Genomic DNA, 20,958 nt, shown 5'->3' on the forward strand with positions numbered 1-20,958 from the left:
TTGTCTTCAGATCTGCAGACGTGTCAGTTGAGCTCTGTAGAGCTGCAGGTCCTCACCAGCTCCTGCTGCAAACTCCGAACTGTCCACAACATCCCTGTCACCAGTAATAAAGATGGTAGGACACACGCACTCACATTTCCCTTTCTACTTCCTCAGATGGGATGTTTGGATTGGGGTGACATTAAAGCCATCTGGCAGCCCCACTGTGAGCTCCCAGGATGCACTGGGGGACAGGAAATGGCAGGGAGACGCTCAGCTTACACACGCAGCTACAGGAGATACACACACTCACATACACAACTTCACCCACACAGACCCACATTTAACAAACTAGAAACCGTTCATAAGGTTTTAATAAACACGACGCGCCACAAATAACACTATTATACCACAGCACACTTCTATTCACATCTGACTGTGTTTTCATGCTTTTCTTCTACATATCTTAGAGATGCAATAACTGTACTTTATTTGTATTTATTTGACCTTTATTTGACTAGGCAAGTCAGTTAAGAACTTAAGAACAAATTCTTATTTACTATGACGGCCTAGGAACAGTGGGTTAACTGCCTTGTTCAGGGGCAGAACGACAGATTTGTACCTTTTCACCTTAATTTGATCTGGCAACCTTCCGGTTACTAGTCCAACGCTCTAACCACTAGGCTTGCCTGCCTGCCGCCCCAGGTAGCCTCTCTCAGAAGAGAAACATGTTGTCTTGCAAGGCAATGGTGTTTCCAATGTGGCTTTGCTTAAACTGAACGATACGTTGTTATCTTGTTTCTGCTAGACTTCGTGTGCTGAGTTGGATATTGCGAACTGTGTGAAGACCATTTCTTCCTAACAAAGACCGTAACTAATTTGCCAGAATTTTACGTAATTGTGACGTAACATGGAAGGTTGTGCCATTTAACAGCAATATTTAGACTTATGGATGCCGCCCATTCGATAAAATATGGAATGGTTCCGTATTTCACTAAAAGAATAAACCTTTTGTTTTTGAAATGATAGTTTCCGGATTCAACCATATTAATGACAAAAGGCTCGTATTTCCTTGTGTTATTTTGTTATAATTAAGTATATGATTTGATGCTTGATAGAGCAGTCTGACTGAGTGGTGGTAGGCAGTAGCAGGATCGTAAGCATTCATTCAATCAGCATCTTGTTTCTGCTAGACTTCGTGTGCTGAGTTGGATATCATGTAGTCTAAATCTAAATTGGCTCCAGTATTTACCAGTTACATATAGATTTTCTGAGTCAGGCCACAGTATTTTAAAACCTTGATTACAGACAGCGATACACTCTGAACAAAAATATAAATGCAACAGTTTCAATGATGTTACTGACTTACAGTTCATGTAAGGAAATCATTCAATTGAAATACTAAATTAATTAGGCCCTAATCTATGGATTTCACATGACTGGGAATACAGATATGCATCTGTTGGTCACAGATACCTTAAAAAATAAGGTAGAGGCTTGGATCAGAAAACCTTTCCGTATCTGGTGTGAACACCATTTGCCTCATGCAGCGTGACACATCTCCTTTGCAAAGATTTAATCAGGCTGTTGATTGTGGCCCGTGGAATGTTGTCCCACTCATCTTCAATGGCTGTGTGAAGTTGCTGGATATTGGCGGAAAATATCCTCTCTTGTTGTGCTCTCGTACATGTCAATCCAGAGCATCCCAAATATGCTCAGTGGGTGACATGTTTGAGTATGCAGGACATTGAAGAACTGGGACATTTTCAGCTTCCAGGAATTGTGCACAGATCCTTGCAACATTGGGCCGTGCATTATCATGCTGAAACATGAGGTGATGGTGGCAGATGCATGGCACGACAATGGCCCTGAGGATCTCATCTCAGTATCTCTGTGCATTCATATTGCTATCAAAAAAATTTTCATTGTCTGTAGCTTATGCCTGACCATACCATAACCCCACCGCTACCATTGGACACTGTTAAAAATGTTGATATCAGCAATCTGCCCGGTACAGTTGAAACCGGGATTCATCCGTGAAGTGCACACTTTTCCAGTGTGCCAGTGGCCATCGAAGGAGAGCATTTACACACTGAAGTCTGTTACGAAGCCAAAGTGCAGTCGGGTCAAGACCCTGGTGAGGGTGATGAGAATGCAGATGACCTTTCCTGAGACGGTTTCTGAAAATTTGTGCAAAAATGAATTGTTTGTGCAAACCTACAGTTTTATCAGCTGTCCAGGTGGTTAGTCTCAAATGATCCTGCAGGTGAAGAATTCTAATTCTCTAAAACAGCGTTGGAAACGGCTCATGTTCGAGAAATGAACATTCAATTCTCTGGCAACAGCTCTGGTGGACATTCCTGCAGTCAGCATTCCAATTGCACACTCCCTCAACATGAGACATCTGTGGCATTGTTGTGACAAAACTACACATTTTAGAATGGCCTGTTGTCCCTAGCACAAGGTGCACCTGTGTAATGATCATGCTGTTTAATCAGATTCTTGATATGCCACACCTGTCAGGTGGATGGATTATCTTGGCATAGGAGAAATGATCACTAACAGGGATGGAAACATCATTTGTGGGAAATAAGCCAACACTTTACATGTTGCATTTACATTTTTGTTTTCCTTGTGTTGACCTGAAGTACAGCTCCTAGCTTGCACTGAGCGTTCCTGATTGCTTACATTCAGTTCGTCAAAGCAACTCCCTTTATACTGACATCAAACACGTCTGTTCTTACCAGTGTAGAGGCGGTCTGAAATGTCATTAAGCGAAGCAAAGATTTACATTCTTTCTCCTTTATAGTCACTTTACAGCACAGTATGGCAAAGACTCCGGCTCCGGATCATTGGCAGACCATGCTATGAAATGTAAGGAGTAGCGGAGGGGTGAAATAAAGACCAGCTGGAGGAGGAATGTGACCCCTTGTTCCCATGGCTCTTTCTGACGCAACACACTGGCCATTACAGGGACCAGGTAGAAGCAACTAACCACAGATCTAGGCTCCGATTACTATAACTCTGATCCTGACCTTATCCATTACGGGGATATAGGAATACACATTGACAGGTTATTGCTATCATCTCCTTTAGTGAGTCTTTTTGTTGTGGTTAAAATGGACAGAATAACATGTCTGAAAGTGGATGGGGGAAATGAAAGATTTACAGTCTAGATCTTCTCTGCATTCTCCCTCTCTCTTGGTGGCATGACCTGTCTGTGACTGTTCACATACGGTCCATAGCACCATTCATACACGTGACATATTGTTTGTCCAGGGCTCAGTACCTCTCCAGAGCATGACCCGGTGGGCCTGCGGGGATCTCCAAAAGGCCTGCTTCAGTTTCAGCCAATGATGTATACTGAACAAAAATATAAATGCAACGTGCAACAATTTCAAAGGTTCTACTGAGTTACAGTTCAATTTAAATGAATTTAAATGAATTCTGTAGTCCATAATCTATGGATTTCACATGACTGGGAAAACAGATATGCATTTGTTGGTCACAGATACAGTGCATTCTGAAAGTATTCAGACCCTTTGACTTATTCCACATGTTGTTACATCACTGCCTTATTCCCCCCCCCCCCTCATTAACCAACACACAATGCCCCATGATGACAAAGCAAAAAACAGGTTTTTAGACATTTTTGCTAATTTATTAAAAATATAAGACGGAAATATCACATTTACAGAAGTATTCAGACCCTTTACTCATTTTTTTGTTGAACCTTCAGCAGCGATTACAGCCTCGAGTCTTCTTGGGTATGACGCTACAAGCTTGGCACACCTGTATTTGGGGAGATTCTCTCATTCTTCTCTGCAGATCCTCTCAAGCTCTGTCAGGTTGGAAGGGAGCGTCGCTGCACAGCTATTATTATGTCTCTCCTGGACTCCAATCAAGATGAAGAAACATCTCAATGATGTTCAATGGAAATGGGTTGCACTTGAGCTCAATTTCGAATCTCATAGCAAAGGGTTTGAATACTCATGTAAATAAGGTATTTCTGTTTTTATTATTGATAAATGTGCAACATTTTCTAAAAACCTGTTATAGCTTTGTCATTATGCGGTAATTTGTATAGATTGAGGGATTTTATTTTTATTTGATCCATTTTAGAATAAGGCTGTAACGTAACAAAATGTTGAATAACAGGACAGGGTCTGAATACTTTGTGACACTACACACTTGTTGGATGCATTTGCTGTTTGTTTTGGTTGTGTTTCAGATTATTCTGTGCCCAATAGAAATGCATGGTAAATAAAGTGTTATATTTTGGAGACACTTTTATTGTAAATAAGAATATATTGTTTTTCAACACTCATTAATGTGAATGCTGCCATTTTAAATGAAATAATGTTTCATACACCGTTATTTTCAATGAGCAGCAGTTCCTCTCACCAGATTATGATGATTTTCAATGTAACTTCTTGTTGAAAGTTGATCTTGAAAAGGGCAACGCTAAAAAATTAGCAACAACATCCTCTTCAATAACACCTGCTGCAACCACTGCAAACTAGCCTACAACAAAAGATATCTAGACCCTTGGAAAACTACTGCTCACTATTGTGCAGGGACCTGTCAGCCTTCGAGAAGGCAGAAGTTTTCATGAGTTTTTGTAAAAACGGTCACACCCATTACCAGTCAATGGCACCACTCCAAAATTCTTCCCTAATGCAGTTGCATGGCAGAATAGTCTGAGTAACTTTTTGATAAGCTGTTCAGGGATCTTATAGCTTGGGGGTAGAAGCTGTTTTAGAAGCCTCTTGGACCTAGACTTGGCGCTCTGGTACCGCTTGCCGTGCGGTAGCAGAGAGAACAGTCTATGACTAGGGTGGCTGGAGTCTTTGACAATTTTTACTGCCTTCCTCTGACTGGTATAGAGGTCCTGGATGGAAGGAAGCTTGGCCCTGGTGATGTACTGGGCCGTATGCACTAACCTCTAGTGCCTTGCGGTCGGAGGCCGAGCAGTTGCCATACCAGGCAGTGATGCAACCCGTCAGGATGCTCTCGATGGTGCAGCTGTAAAATCTTTTGAGTATCTGAGGACCCATGCCAAATCTTGTCTCGTGAGGGGGAATAGGTTTTTTCGTGCCCTCTTCACGACTGTCTTGGTGTGCTTGGACCATGATAGTTTGTTGTTGATGTGGACGCCAAGGAGCTTGAAGCTCTCAACCTGCTCCACTACAACCCCGTCGATGAGAATGGGGGCGTACTCGTTCCTCTTTTTCCTCTAGTCCACAATCATCTCCTTTGTCTTGATCATGTTGAGGGAGAGGTTGTTGTCCTGGCATCACATGGTCAGGTCTCTGACCTCCTCCCTATAGGTTGTCTCATCATTGTCAGTGATCAGGCCTACCACTGTTGTGTCATCAGCAAACTTAATGATGGTGTTGGGAGATGTGCCTGGCTGTGCAGTCATGAGTGAACACGGAGTATAGGAGGGGACTGAGCACGCATCCCTGAGGGGTACCCGTGTTGAGGATCAGCGTGGCGGATTTGTTGTTTCCCACCCTTACCACCTGGGAGCGACCCGTCAGGAGGTCTAGGATCCAGTTGCAGAGGGAGGGGTTTAGTCCCAGGGTCCTTAGCTTAGTGATGAGGGCACTATGGTGTTGAACACTGAGCTGTAGTCAATGAATAGCATTCTCACATAGGTGTCCCTTTTGTCCAGGTAGGAAAGGGCAGTGTGGAGTGCAATAGAGATTGCATCATCTGTGGATCTGTTTGGGCGGTATGCAAATTGGAGTGGGTCTTGGGTTTCTGGGATAAGGGTGTTGATGTGAGCCATGACCAGCATTTCATGGCTACAGACGTGAGTGCTACGGGTCGGTAGTAATTTAGGCAGGGTACCTTAGTGTTCTTGGGCACAGTGACTATGGTGGTCTGCTTGAAACATGTTGGTATTACAGACTCAGATAGGGAGAAGTTGAAAATGTCGGTGAAGATTCTTTCCGGATGGTCAGCGCATGCTCAGAGTACACGTCCTGGTAATCCGTCTGCCCCAGTTCCTTGTGAATATTGACCTGTTTAAAGGTCTTCCTCACATTGGCTGCGGAGAGCTTAATCACACGGTCATCTGGATAGTTGATGCTCTCATGCATGTTTCAGTGTTACTTGCCTCGAAGCGAGCATAAAGTTATTTAGCTCGTCTGGTAGGCTCATGTCACTGGGCAGCTCTCGGTTGTGCTTCCCTTTGTAGTCTGTAAATAGTTTGCAAGTCCTGCCACATCCGATGAGCATCGGAGCCGGTGTCATATAATTCAATCTTAATCCTGTATTGACATTTTGCCTGTTTGGTGGTTCGTCGGAGGGCATGGCGGGATTTCTTATAAGCTTCCGGGTTAGAGTCTTGCTCCTTGAAAGCGGCAGCTCTACCCTTTAGCTCAGTGCGAATGTTGCCTGTAATCCATGGCTTCTGGTTGGGGCATGTACGTACAGTCACTGTGTGGACGACGTCCTCAATGCACTTATTGATAAAGCCAGTGACTGATGTGGTGTTCTCCTCAATGCCATCAGAAGAATCCCGGAACATGTTCCAGTCTGTGTTAGCAAAACAGTCCTGTAGCTTAGCATCTGCTTCATCTGACCACTTTTTTTATAGTCCGAATCACTGGGGCTTCCTTCTTTCATTTTAGCTTGTAAGCAGGAATCAGGATAGAGTTATTGTCAGATTTGCCAAATGGAGGGCAAGGGGGAGCTTTGTACGCATCTCTGTGTGTGGAGTAGAGGTGGTCTAGAATTGTTTTACCTCTGGTTGCACATTTATCATGTTGTTAGAAATTAGGTAAACGGATTTAAGTTTCTCTGCATTAAAGTCCCCGGCCACTAGGAATGCCACCTCTGGATGAGTGTTTTCCTGTTTGTTTATGGCAGAATACAGTTCATTTAGTGCGGTTTTAGTTCCAACCTCGCTCTGTGGTGGTATGTAGACAGCTACAGAAAAAAGGAATGAAAACTCTGGGTAAATAGTGAGGTCTGCAGCTTATCATAAGATTCTCCACCTCAGGCGATCAAAACTTTGAGACTTCCTTAGATATCGTGCACCAACTGTTGTTTACATAAATGCGTAGGCCCCCGCCCCATGTCTTACCAGAGGCTGCTGTTCTGTCTTGCCGATAGTGTATAACCCGCCAGCTCTATGTTCTTAATGTCGTCGTTCGGCCACGACTCGGTGAAGCATAAAATATTAGTTCTTAATGTCCCATTGGTAGGATATACGTGCTTTCCTATGCTCCCGATCCATGGACCCTGGACAAAAGTAGTACACTATATAGGGAATAGGGTCTCATTTGACACACCCTCGAGGTAATGATAATGAGCTGTCCCAGGCCACTTACAGGTCACTGATAATGAGTGTGACAGACGGTGACTAACTATTGTTGTGCTGTTTGTTTCAGATGAGGAAACCTCAGGCCTGTATGGATTCCTCCATGTGATCGTCCACTCTGCCAAAGGCTTCAAAGAGTCAGCCAGTAAGTCTTTCTCTGTCATACTGGGCTTATACTGCATGTGTTCAGCATCTGCCCATCACCACCCGTGTGTGTATGATGATGATGATGATGGTTGGAGCATATCATTTACAACTTGTGTGGCATCACAACAGAGAAGACTGAGATGACAGCGAGAAAGAGTGTCGTTGTCCCTCTGTCTGTCCCTTCATACTGGTTGTCTTCTTTCCCAAAAATATATCAAATAGACCCCCAGCACAGTGGTAGAAGTCACCCTCTGCCATTGAACCAGGGTCAGTTATTATTTAATCTCCCTAATGGTTATGGATTTACAGTAACGGGATATCTATTATTATTTTTTGACTAACTTTTGATTTTGTTTTGGAATTTTCAAATTCAGAAGGGGGGGTTATAAGTACAAAAACAAAGAAATGCATATGACGATAACACCAACCCATTCCACCGCCTGAGCTGTACCACCACACCCTGAATCAAATCAAATGTATTTATATAGCCCTTCGTACATCAGCTGATATCTCAAAGTGCTGCACAGAAACCCAGCCTAAAACCCCAAACAGCAAGCAATGCAGGTGTAGAAGCACAGTGGCTAGGAAAAACTCCCTAGAAAGGCCAAAACCTAGGAAGAAACCTAGAGAGGAACCAGGCTATGAGGGGTGGCCAGTCCTCTTCTGGCTGTGCCGGGTGGAGATTATAACAGGACATGGCCAAGATGTTCAAATGTTCATAAATGACCAGCATGGTAAAATAATAATAATCACAGTAGTTGTCGAGAGTGCAGCAAGTCAGCACCTCAGGAGTAAATGTCAGTTGGCTTTTCATAGCCGATCATTAAGAGTATCTCTACCGCTCCTGCTGTCTCTAGAGAGTTGAAAACAGCAGGTCTGGGACAGCTAGCACGTCCGGTGAACAGGTCAGGATTCCATAGCCGCAGGCAGAACAGTTGAAACTGGAGCAGCAGCACGGCCAGGTGGACTGGGGACAGCAAGGAGTCATCATGCCAGATAGTCCTGAGGCATGGTCCTAGGGCTCTCAGGTCCTACGAGAGAGATAAAGAAAGAGAGAATTAGAGAGAGCATTCTTAAATTCACACAGGACACCGGATAAGACAGGAGAAGTACTCCAGATTTAACAAACTGACCCTAGCCCCCTGACACACAAACTACTGCAGCATAAATACTGAAGACAGAATGCCTCCTACCCCTTCCTATCCCACCCAGCCACTGAGGTTGCTTATCAGTCCCCCTCCCACCATCCATCCCCAGAGTCTCTCCCAATCCCCCTTGCCCTCCCCCTCAATGACTAGATGCCCACCCACCACCCATTCCCAGTGGGCCTGAAAGCAAAGAAGTCTAAATATACATAATAATTTGTATGTGTGGGGCTTTAGCTGAGATTGTTATTTACAGAGTCAATTATATTTGTTCGGTCTTCAATTGTCCTTTGATTAGCACCATTGAAATGGATGTGCCTGCCTGATTGAGGGGACACGGTGAACAGTTGGAAGTTGGGGCCAAATTTATAGTAAAACATTTCCTTGGTGTTTAAAACATTCTGTGAACAAACTTAAATTATGAACTGGGTTAGGTCGAGTCCTGAATGCTGATTGACTGACAGCCGTGGTATATCAGAACGTATACCACGGTTATGACAAAACATTTATTTTTACTACTCCAATTACATTTATAATAGCAATAAGGCACCTCAGGGGTTTGTGGTATATGGCCAATATACCACTTAACCTCTTGATGCTATGGGGGCGCTATTTCATTTTTGGATGAAAAACGTTCCCGTTTTAAACAAGATATTTTGTCACAAAAAGATGCTCGACTATGCATATAATTGATAGCTTTCGAAAGAAAACACTCTGACGTGTCCAGCACTACCAAGATATTTTCTGTGTGTGCCCTAGAACGTGAGCTTCAGGCAAAACAAAGATGAGACGGCATCCAGGAAATGAGCAGGATTTTTGAGGCTCTGTTTTCCATTGTCTCCTTATATGGCTGTGAATGCGAGAGGAGTAAGTCTGCCCTTTCTGTCGTTTCCCCAAGGTGTCTGCAGCATTGTGACGTATTTGTAGGCATATCATTGGAAGATTGACCATAAGAGACCACATTTACCAGGTGTCCGCCCGGTGTCCTGCGCCAAAATTGGTGCGCAAAAGTCAGCTGCAAGTATTTTTCCATGGAATTTAGAGAAGAATGCAAGCTTCCACGAACGATATATCAATCAAGAGATATGTGAAAAAACACCTTGAGGATTGATTCCAAACAACGTTTGCCATGTTTCGTCGATATTATGGAGTTAATTCGGAAAAAGTTTGACGTTGTAGGTGACTGAATTTTCGGTTCGTTTCGGTAGCCAGATGCGATGTACAAAACGGAACGATTTCTCCTACACACAGACGCTTTCAGGAAAAACTGCGCTTTTGGTATGTAACTGAGAGTCTCCTCATTGAAAACATCCGAAGCTCTTCAAAGGTAAATGATTTTATTTATTTGGTTATCTGGTTTTTGTGAAAATGTTGCGTGCTAAATGCTACTCAAAATGCTAAGCTAGCTTTGCATACTCTTACACAAATTAGTCAATTTCTATGGTTCAAAAGCATATTTTGAAAATCTGAGATGACAGTGTTGTTAAGAAAAGGCTAAGCTTGAGAGCAGACGCATTATTTTCATTTTATTTGCGATTTTCAGAAATCGTTAACGTTGCGTTATGCTAATGAGCCTGAGGCTTTAGTCACGATCCCGGATCCGGGATGGGGAGTTTCAAGAGTTAAGTGCTGTATCCAGGCACTCCGCGTTGCGTTGTGCATAAGAACAGCCCTTAGCCGTGGTATACTGGACATATACCACACCCCCTCAAGCCTTATTTCTTAAATGTATAATTTTTCAATATTCACTTCCAGTTAAAGTGTGTTTCAGATTCAATTACATCTGTGGACAATACGTTTTTAATGACTAGCTCAGAAAAGGAGCTTTCCAAAAGTTGTTTATGTATTATAGAGATCAGTAACAAGTTCAAATCTGTGGTTAGGTGCTTCTGCTACCTCAAGCTATTACCGATGTGTTTGCGGGCTTCTTCTGATAAAAGGGAGAGAAATGGAGAGAAAGAACGAGATGGGGAGAGAGCGAGAGAAAGGGAGATGAGGAAGAGGTGGAGAGAGAGAGAGACCAAGAGAGAGAGAGGTAGAGTGAGAGAGAATGAATTAGGGGGGGCTGGAGGTAGAGTGGTAGAGAGCGCACCACAGGGCCAGTCCCTGAGGAGCAGCTCTGGACCACAGTCACATTCCTGTGGCTGCTTTGATGCTAGGGGCTGTCAAAGACACAGCTACTCCATAAAGAAAGTTGACGGGAACAGAGTGGCCCCTACACAGCCACAGTCGGACCCTCAAGGGACACACACACATGGACTGTGAAGGCCAGGAGAAGTATTTTGTCTGTCTGTCTATCGACACACCCTCTCCCTGCCCGGTGCGTGTGTGTGATAGCTTTAGTATGAGTGATCAGGGTGATATGATGTCAGTGAGCTCTAGAGTGGCTCAGATATGTCTCTACCAGACAGCTGCCACTCCACTGAACACACTCTACTGCCTGTTACAGAAGAAGCACCCTTTCAAATATCACCACAAGAAGAAGAAGAAAAAAAACTGCCTCAGTTTTACCATTACAGCCTGTACTGTACTTTATGAAAGCTTCAGAAATAGATTTTCGTGTGTAATGGATTGGAGAAAAATGGGAAAGCTGTCTCCACTGAAAGCCTGTTTGATCCTCTCCAGAGCAGAGTGGTTTGGTTTTACTTTTCCCTCTGTTTTCTCAGTGGACCAAACCATTATCATGCCCTTCTGATATGCAGGAGAGGAAGGAGTATTGATACCAATGCATTGTTCTGGTAGAGCCTGTCCTCTAATGTAAGATATGCTGTTTTAGTCGAAACACCCCTCCATGGGTAGAGTGTCTCCTATGTCTCCTATGTCTATGTATCAGATAGTAGCTAGTAACGTCACCTACAGTGGGTCCGTAATTATTGGATCCCTTGAAAAAGATAAGCAAAAAAGACAGTATAAAATAAATAATAAAAGTACCTAGATATATTGTATGCACATTTTTATTTATTTTATAATATTTTTTACTAATACAATTGCTCTCATTTACATTTAAGTCATTTAGCAGACGCTCTTATCCAGAGCGACTTACAAATTGGTGAATTCACCTTCTGACATCCAGTGGAACAGCCACTTTACAATAGTGCATCTAAATCATTAAGGGGGGGGTGGTGAGAAGGATTACTTATCTTATCCTAGGTATTCCTTGAAGAGGTGGGGTTTCAGGTGTCTCCGGAAGGTGGTGATTGACTCCGCTGTCCTGGCGTCGTGAGGGAGTTTGTTCCACCATTGGGGGGCCAGAGCAGCGAACAGTTTTGACTGGGCTGAGCGGGAACTGTACTTCCTCAATGGTAGGGAGGCGAGCAGGCCAGAGGTGGATGAACGCAGTGCCCTTGCTTGGGTGTAGGGCCTGATCAGAGCCTGGAGGTACTGCGGTGCCGTTCCCCTCACAGCTCCGTAGGCAAGCACCATGGTCTTGTAGCGGATGCGAGCTTCAACTGGAAGCCAGTGGAGAGAGCGGAGGAGCGGGGTGACGTGAGAGAACTTGGGAAGGTTGAACACCAGACGGGCTGCGGCGTTCTGGATGAGTTGTAGGGTTTAATGGCACAGGCAGGGAGCCCAGCCAACAGCGAGTTGCAGTAATCCAGACGGGAGATGACAAGTGCCTGGATTAGGACCTGCGCCGCTTCCTGTGTGAGGCAGGGTCGTACTCTGCGGATGTTGTAGAGCATGAACCTACAGGAACGGGCCACCGCCATGATGTTGGTTGAGAACGACAGGGTGTTGTCCAGGATCACGCCAAGGTTCTTAGCGCTCTGGGAGGAGGACACAATGGAGTTGTCAACCGTGATGGCGAGATCATGGAACGGGCAGTCCTTCCCGGGAGGAAGAGCAGCTCCGTCTTGCCGAGGTTCAGCTTGAGGTGGTGATCCGTCATCCACACTGATATGTCTGCCAGACATGCAGAGATGCGATTCGCCACCTGGTCATCAGAAGGGGGAAAGGAGAAGATTAATTGTGTGTCGTCTGCATAGCAATGATAGGAGAGACCATGTGAGGTTATGACAGAGCCAAGTGACTTGGTGTATAGCGAGAATAGGAGAGGGCCTAGAACAGAGCCCTGGGGCACACCAGTGGTGAGAGCGCGTGGCGAGGAGACAGATTCTCGCCACGCCACCTGGTAGGAGCGACCTGTCAGGTAGGACGCAATCCAAGCGTGGGCCGCGCCGGAGATGCCCAACTCGGAGAGGGTGGAGAGGAGGATCTGATGGTTCACAGTATCGAAGGCAGCCGATAGGTCTAGAAGGATGAGAGCAGAGGAGAGAGAGTTAACTTTAGCAGTGCGGAGCGCCTCCGTGATACAGAGAAGAGCAGTCTCAGTTGAATGACTAGTCTTGAAACCTGACTGATTAGGATCAAGAAGGTCATTCTGAGAGAGATAGTGGGAGAGCTGGCCAAGGACGGCACGTTCAAGAGTTTTGGAGAGAAAAGAAAGAAGGGATACTGGTCTGTAGTTGTTGACATCGGAGGGATCGAGTGTAGGTTTTTTCAGAAGGGGTGCAACTCTCGCTCTCTTGAAGACGGAAGGGACGTAGCCAGCGGTCAGGGATGAGTTGATGAGCGAGGTGAGGTAAGGGAGAAGGTCCCCGGAAATGGTCTGGAGAAGAGAGGAGGGGATAGGGTCAAGCGGGCAGGTTGTTGGGCGGCCGGCCGTCACAAGAAGCGAGATTTCATCTGGAGAGAGAGGGGAGAAAGAGGTCAGAGCACAGGGTAGGGCAGTGTGAGCAGAACCAGCGGTGTCGTTTGACTTAGCAAACGAGGATCGGATGTCGTCGACCTTCTTTTCAAAATGGTTGACGAAGTCATCTGCAGAGAGGGAGGAGGGGGGGAGGAGGATTCAGGAGGGAGGAGAAGGTGGCAAAGAGCTTCCTAGGGTTAGAGGCAGATGCTTGGAATTTAGAGTGGTAGAAAGTGGCTTTAGCAGCAGAGACAGAGGAGGAAAATGTAGAGAGGAGGAGTGAAAGGATGCCAGGTCCGCAGGGAGGCGAGTTTTCCTCCATTTCCGCTCGGCTGCCCGGAGCTCTGTTCTGTGAGCTCGCAATGAGTCATCGAGCCACGGAGCGGGAGGAGGACCGAGCCGGCCTGGAGGATAGGGGACAAAGAGAGTCAAAGGATGCAGAAAGGGAAGAGAGGAGGGTTGAGGAGGCAGACTCAGGAGAAAGGTTGGAGAAGGTATGAGCAGAGGGAAGAGATGATAGGATGGAAGAGGAGAGAGTAGCGGGGAGAGAGAGCGAAGGTTGGGACGGCGCGATACCATCCGAGTAGGGGTGGGAAGTGTTGGATGAGAGCGAGAGGGAAAAGGATACAAGGTAGTGGTCGGAGACTTGGAGGAGTTGCAATGAGGTTAGTGGAAGAACAGCATCTAGTAAAGATGAGGTCGAGCGTATTGCCTGCCTTGTGAGTAGGGGGAAGGTGAGAGGGTGAGGTCAAAAGAGGAGAGGAGTGGAAAGAAGGAGGCAGAGAGGAATGAGTCAAAGGTAGACGTGGGGAGGTTAAAGTCGCCCAGGACTGTGAGAGGTGAGCCGTCCTCAGGAAAGGAGCTTATCAAGGCATCAAGCTCATTGATGAACTCTCCGAGGAACCTGGAGGGCGATAAATGATAAGGATGTTAAGCTTGAAAGGGCTGGTAACTGTGACAGCATGGAATTCAAAGGAGGCGATAGATAGATGGGTAAGGGGAGAGAGAGAGAATGACCACTTGGGAGAGATGAGGATCCCGGTGCCACCACCCCGCTGACCAGAAGCTCTCGGGGTGTGCGAGAACACGTGGGCGGACGAAGAGAGAGCAGTAGGAGTAGCAGTGTTATCTGTGGTGATCCATGTTTCCGTCAGTGCCAGGAAGTCGAGGGACTGGAGGAGGCATAGGCTGAGATGAACTCTGCCTTGTTGGCCGCAGATCGGCAGTTCCAGAGGCTACCGGAGACCAGGAACTCCACGTGGGTCGTGCGCGCTGGGACCACCAGATTAGGGTGGCCACGGCCACGCGGTGTGGAGCGTTTGTATGGTCTGTGCAGAGAGGAGAGAACAGGGATAGATAGACACATAGTTGACAGGGTACAGAAGAGGCTACGCTAATGCAAAGGAGATTGGAATGACAAGTGGACTACACGTCTCGAATGTTCAGAAAGTTAAGCTTACGTAGCAAGAATCTTATAGACTAAAATGATTGAAATGATACAGTACTGCTGGAGTAGGCTAGCTGGTAGTGGCTGCGATGTAGCTAACCTAGAAAATCGCTCTAGGCTAAACAATTGACTTAGATACAAAGACGGCTATGTAGCTAGCTAGCTACGATCAAACAAAACAAACCGTTGTACTGTAATAGTTACTACAGTGCTGCTATTCGGGGGCTAGCTGGCTAGCTACGTTAAGAGAACGACAATAGCTGGCCAGCTAACCTAGAAAATCGCTCTAGGCTACACAATTGTCTTAGATACAAAGACGGCTATGTAGCTAGCTAGCTACGATCAAACAAAACAAACCGTTGTACTGTAATAGTTACTACAGTGCTGCTATTCGGGGCTAGCTGGCTAGCTACGTTGAAAGACCGACAATAGCTGGCCAGCTAACCTAGAAAATCGCTCTAGACTACACAATTGTCTTAGATACAAAGACGGCTATGTAGCTGGCTAGCTACGATCAAACAAATCAAACCGTTGTACTGTAATGAAGTGAAATTAAAAATGTGATACTACCTGTGGAGCGACGCGGAATGTTGACCGGGTAGTTGGAGTTCAATTCGGTAGAGGTTGGCTAGCTGTTGGCTAGCTAGCTAGCAGCATTTCCTACGTTAAGGACGACAAATAGCTGGCTAGCTAACCTCGGTAAATTAAGATAATCACTCTAAGTCTACACACTCTAAACTGCACAATTATCTTGGATACGAAGACAGCGAAGACAACTATGTAGCTAGCTGACACTACGCTAATCGAGTCGTTCAGTTGAGTGTAATAGTTACTACAGTGCTAGTGGACAGTGGATGTTAGCTAGCTGCTTAGCAGCTGCTGGGCAGATACGTTAGGACGACGAAATACGATAATATGCAATTGTCGTTGATACAAAGATGGCTATGTAGCTAGCTAAGAAGAAATTGCTAAGATAAGACAAATCAAACCGTTGTACTATAACGAAATGTAATGAAATGTAATGAAAAGTTATACTACTCTCAAATAATACTTTTTTTAAACAAGTAATAAAAAAGATGGGGGTAAAACAAGTTGATTCCCGTTTTCAATACTCCAGCACCCTCCCATTGGGAGGATGAAACATTTAGGAAAAGGCTAAGTGTATGAGATTGGAGAACTGGGAGGGATCTTAGACCATCTGTACATAATCTTTCCAGATCCAGATCTGCGCTTATAGACTGCCCTCTTCAATTCAATCCACAGGTTTTCAATGGGGTTCAAGTACAGAGACTGAGGTGGCCAATGCTGATTTTGTCATCAATTAACCATTTTGATGTGTTTTTGGGGTTATTGTCTTGCTGGAAGATTCACTTGCGTCCAAGTTTCGGTCTCCTTGCAGAGGCAACCAGGTTTTTGGCAAAAATGTCCAAGTTCATGATGCTGTTGGAACCACTGGAAGCAAAATAACCCCATAACCTATTTCCCCCCTCCCTTCCTGACACCTGGTTCAGCACAGGGACAAAAAACTGAGGAAATGCCCTGAAGGGAGGTGTGATGGCGGACTGAAGAAGCAATATTCATTATCTCTAAAACTGACTAAATAGTAGCACTACTGATCCATTTACTCACAACAATAACAAGCAATAACAATCTGGATAATAACCCCCAAAAATGTACAAGGCTATTGTATATATTGTGAACGCAGTCGAGGTCAAAACATGTTGGAGTAATCAGGGAAAAAATGGAGAACCAAACTCCATGTAAGAACTACGCGATTCCTCGACAGACACCGATTTATGTTTTTCAACACCTGGTAAGGTAAGAGTGGAAACCGACCTGCTAAAATCAATGAATTGGGAGTATTGAACGTGTCAGTAAAGAAATGAAGGAGCCTTGAAATGAGTGGTGAAAAAGCTGCAACAATGGAGAAAGAAACAAACCAGCTAAAAGGGACAGTCAATACTATTGAAACGGACATTCATTTACTTCATAAGGAGAATGTTTCTGAGAGAAGTCATACTTGTAATACAGATTAGGTCCCAGGCGACAAAATCTGATACTTACTGGTATTAAAGAAAGTTAAGGTGAAGAGCCTGAAAGCGCGTTGAAAGAATTCCCCCTTAAAGCGCTACAGATCCCAGGCGATACTGTCGACAAAATCCGATTTGAACGTGTACAACGTTTCAGAAAGAGAGGATAGCGATACATACATACATATTGATAACCAACTGTTCCGAGACACCACGACTACTCCGTGGCTATTGTAAACAATACAAAGTACCCATAGAGGAGTCAAATAATGGAACACCCAATATTATCCATGGTAGGGATTGTAATACAAATGTAAATACAACACTTGATAAAGAAATAAACTACAAATACACTATACCATTAAAAATAGGGTATCTTGTAAAATAATTAGTACTCAACTTTCTACTTGTAGTATTTATAAATAGATCAAGCCAGCATTAGAAGAAAGGATCAATATTGAAATAATACATCTTCATTTACAAGAAACTGGAACACAAAGTACTCAAAAGCCTGAAGTTAGGTAGGAATCAACACGGTAGGGGTAAAAACATATCAGAGGACATCAAAAGCACACTATGTGGGTGTATTGTGATGGAAGATCGGGTGTATTTTTGTGTTGGGAAAAGTCTGGGGCCTCTCGAGTGGCGCAGTGGTCTAAGTGCTTGAGGCGTCACTACAGACCTGGGTTCGATCACAGACAGTCGCGACCGGGAGACCCATGAGGTGGCACACAATTGGCCCAGCGTCGTCCTGGTTAAGGTAGGGCTTGGTCGGTTGGGAAGTCCTTGTCCCATCGCGCTCTAGCGACTCGCTGACACGGTCGCCAGTTGTACAGCGTTTCCTTCGACACATTGGTGGGACTGGCTTCCGGGTTAAGTGAGCAGTGTGTCAAGAAGCAGTGCGGCTTGGCAGGGTCATGTTTCGGAGGACACATGGCTCTCGACCTTCGCCTCTCCCGAGTCCATACAGGAGTTGCAGTGATGGGACAAGACTGTACCTACTAATTGGATGTCACGAAACTGGGGAGAAAAAGGGTAAGAAGTACAACAACAACAATAATACAAGTATAGAATGCATTGGGAAAGTATTCAGACCCCTTGACTTTTTCCACATGTAATGTTACAGCCTTATTCTAAGATGGATTAAATCATTTTCATTTTATTTTATTTTTTTCCCCTCATCAATCGACACACAATACCCCATAATGACAAAGCAAAACAAGTTTTTAGAAAATTTTGCAAATGTATAGAAACATCATATTTCCGTAAGCATTCAGACCCTTTACTCAGTACTTTGTTGAAGCACCCTTGGCAGCAATTACAGCCTCGAGTCTTCTTGGGTATGACGCAACAAGTTGGCACACCTGTATTTTGTGAGTTTCTCCAATTTTTCTCTGCAGATCCTCTCAAGCTATGGCAGGTTGGATGGGGGAGCATCGCTGCACAGCTATTTTCAGGTCTCTCCAGAGATGTTCGATCGGGTTCAAGTCCGGGTTCTGCTGGACCACTCAAGGACATGTTTTTGCTTTGTAATTATGGAGTATTGTGTGTAGATTGATGAGGGAAAGAAAGTATGTATAATGAATAATGCTGTAACGTAACATTATGTGGAAAAAGTCAAGGGGTCTGAATACTTCCCAAATGCACTGTAATGGAATTTGTGGATATATGGAGGCTTAAATATTCTGACCTAAACTGCACTGTTGGTTAAGGGCTTGCAAGCATTTCACAGTAAGGTCTACACATGTTGTATGTGACAAGTAAAGTTTGATTTAATATACATGGCGGAGGCTCAATTAAGCGAGTTGTCTTGACAACTACCTTATGCCATTTTCTCTGGCACCAAAAGTTCAAGAAGTGTTGATCGGGGATAAAAAGGGGTCGGGCCATCAAATGATTGGCATATACATTACGCTTACAGAATTTACACGTGAGCAAGGATATTGAATGACATCTTGTTTTTAACCAGAACCGAAGAATGAATAACTGACTTTTTCAAACATAACATAGGTACAGCAGGTCCCCTTATTGTATGGGACACTTTTAAATGTGCCCTTAGAGGCCATGCAATTCAATACTCATCTATAAAAGAAAAGTAATTAAAATTAAAATAATCCATATTAAGGAAGGGAATGGAGGGACTAACAGTACAGATGGAAATAAAAGCAGTACCATTGATGCACAGAATACATTAGAGGAAAAACAAAAAGAAATGGAACTTATTCAAGAAAGATCAAGTGTAATTTCTTATAAAAAATTAAGTAAACTGGATAGAATATGGGGAAAAATTCACCAAATATTCTTTTTTTAATCTTCTATATAGAAATTCTACCAAAATAATTTACTGAAACTTGTTGCAAATTGAGTCACCCATGATTCATCAAACTATATTTATGAAAGAGGAAGCAAAGTACTTTAAGCATATGTTTTCGTTTGTCTCCTCCCCATCTCCACTAACCAAAGTTAATTGTTAGGATTGTTTCCTTTTAATAATATAAAATTAACATCTGTACAGAAATACTCATGTGAAGGCCAAATTACATATGAGGAACTTATTGATGCAATTAAAGCCTTTAAGTCAAGGAAAACTCCAGGGCTGGTTGGCCTACCACTTTGAGGAGTAAAACAAGGTTTTTCCATTATCGAGATATCTATTTATTATGGCCATCGAGCTGTTAGCTATTAAAATCAGATCCAACAATAATATCAAGGGCCTAGAAATCCGATACTTAAAAACAAAGGTGTCATTGTACGCTGATTCATGTTTTCTTTTTAATCCACAATTTGGATCCACAGCCTCATAGATGATCTAGATACTTTTCTAACCCCTGGATTACAACCAATTAATGACTTTACTATATGTATTGGATCACACATTTTATTTACATGTAGTTAACCAATGAAATGGTCTGACAGTGAAGTGGGCATATTCGGTATTCATTTCCTGAAAGAAAGAAATTATCTCATTACAATACATTTTAATAAAAAGTTGGATGGATAAGATCTTGCTACTGTGGAAAGGAAAATTACTGTCAATTTGTGGAAAAATCACCCTCATGAACTCTAGTCATATCACAGTTTACCTATTTGCCTATGGCCTTGCCTGCACCTACCAACTTGTTTTGTTTTTAATTATATGAGAAAAAATGATTCCATTTTACTTGGAACGGCAAGCAAGACAAAATTAAACTGGCCTATTTGAATTCAGAGGGCAGAAATGATTAAATATTAAAGCATTACACCTCTCACTAAAGGATTGTCCTTCAAAAGTTATACTTAAATTTGTGCTGGTTCTCTAGCAGATTAGTAATAATGTCTCATCCCATGTTCAAGAATGGCCTTTATTCAGATTACAGCCTCTCATTTTCAGTTATTTGAAAATGAAATAATCTCCAAAATATTGCTATTTTGAAAACAAGCCATAAAAAGTTGGTTGCAATTTCAGTTTAATCCACCAGAAAATACAGAATAAACATTACAAAAATATTATGGTTAAACTCAAATATAATAGTAAAATATATATTAAAACAGGTTTCTTTGTAAATTATATCATAAATAGGAGTGGTGGAGTTATGTCACACATGCAGCTAACAAAAATATGAAAATGTCTGCTGTACCCACAATTACAACCAACTAATTGCAATTTTACTGCAAAAATGGAAGAGAAAGGTGGAAGGTGGAAAAGTAAGGAACTTGTCTGTCGGCCCTGCATTAAAGACCAACATTGGCTAAAGAGAATTGTGATAAATTAAAAGTATACCAGTTTCATTAAAGGACCAACAAATTGACAGATGTGTCATATAGATTGCAAAATAGGAAAAAATTGGGAAGTTTCTCCCATTTTTCTCTGCAGATGGTTTATGAATCAAATCAAATCAAATGTATTTATATAGCCCTTCGTACATCAGCTGATATCTCAAAGTGCTGCACAGAAACCCAGCCTAAAACCCCAAACAGCAAGCAATGCAGGTGTAGAAGCACAGTGGCTAGGAAAAACTCCCTAGAGAGGCCAAAACCTAGGAAGAAACCTAGAGAGGAACCATGCTATGTGGGGTGGCCAGTCCTCTTCTGGCTATGCCGGGTGGAGATTATAACAGAACATGGCCAAGATGTTCAAATGTTCATAAATGACCAGTATGGTCGAATAATAATAAGGCAGAACAGTTGAAACTGGAGCAGCAGCACGG

At 43.6% G+C, this 20,958-nt stretch overlaps 1 protein-coding gene across 5 annotated transcripts in view; it reads left to right on the forward strand.

The window, feature by feature from the left end:
• Positions 1-20,958, forward strand: part of LOC135550700 (active breakpoint cluster region-related protein-like) — a 263,459-nt gene that overhangs the window by 162,169 nt on the left and 80,332 nt on the right. For all 5 annotated transcript variants that reach the window (XM_064981734.1, XM_064981735.1, XM_064981736.1 and 2 more), the window contains 2 exons: positions 11-115; positions 7,383-7,457. In XM_064981734.1, the coding sequence (XP_064837806.1) occupies positions 11-115; positions 7,383-7,457 (180 nt within the window). The remainder of the gene's footprint in view (positions 1-10; positions 116-7,382; positions 7,458-20,958) is intronic.

Source organism: Oncorhynchus masou, chromosome 12, assembly GCF_036934945.1.
Source record: "Oncorhynchus masou masou isolate Uvic2021 chromosome 12, UVic_Omas_1.1, whole genome shotgun sequence".
Lineage (NCBI taxonomy): Eukaryota > Metazoa > Chordata > Actinopteri > Salmoniformes > Salmonidae > Oncorhynchus > Oncorhynchus masou.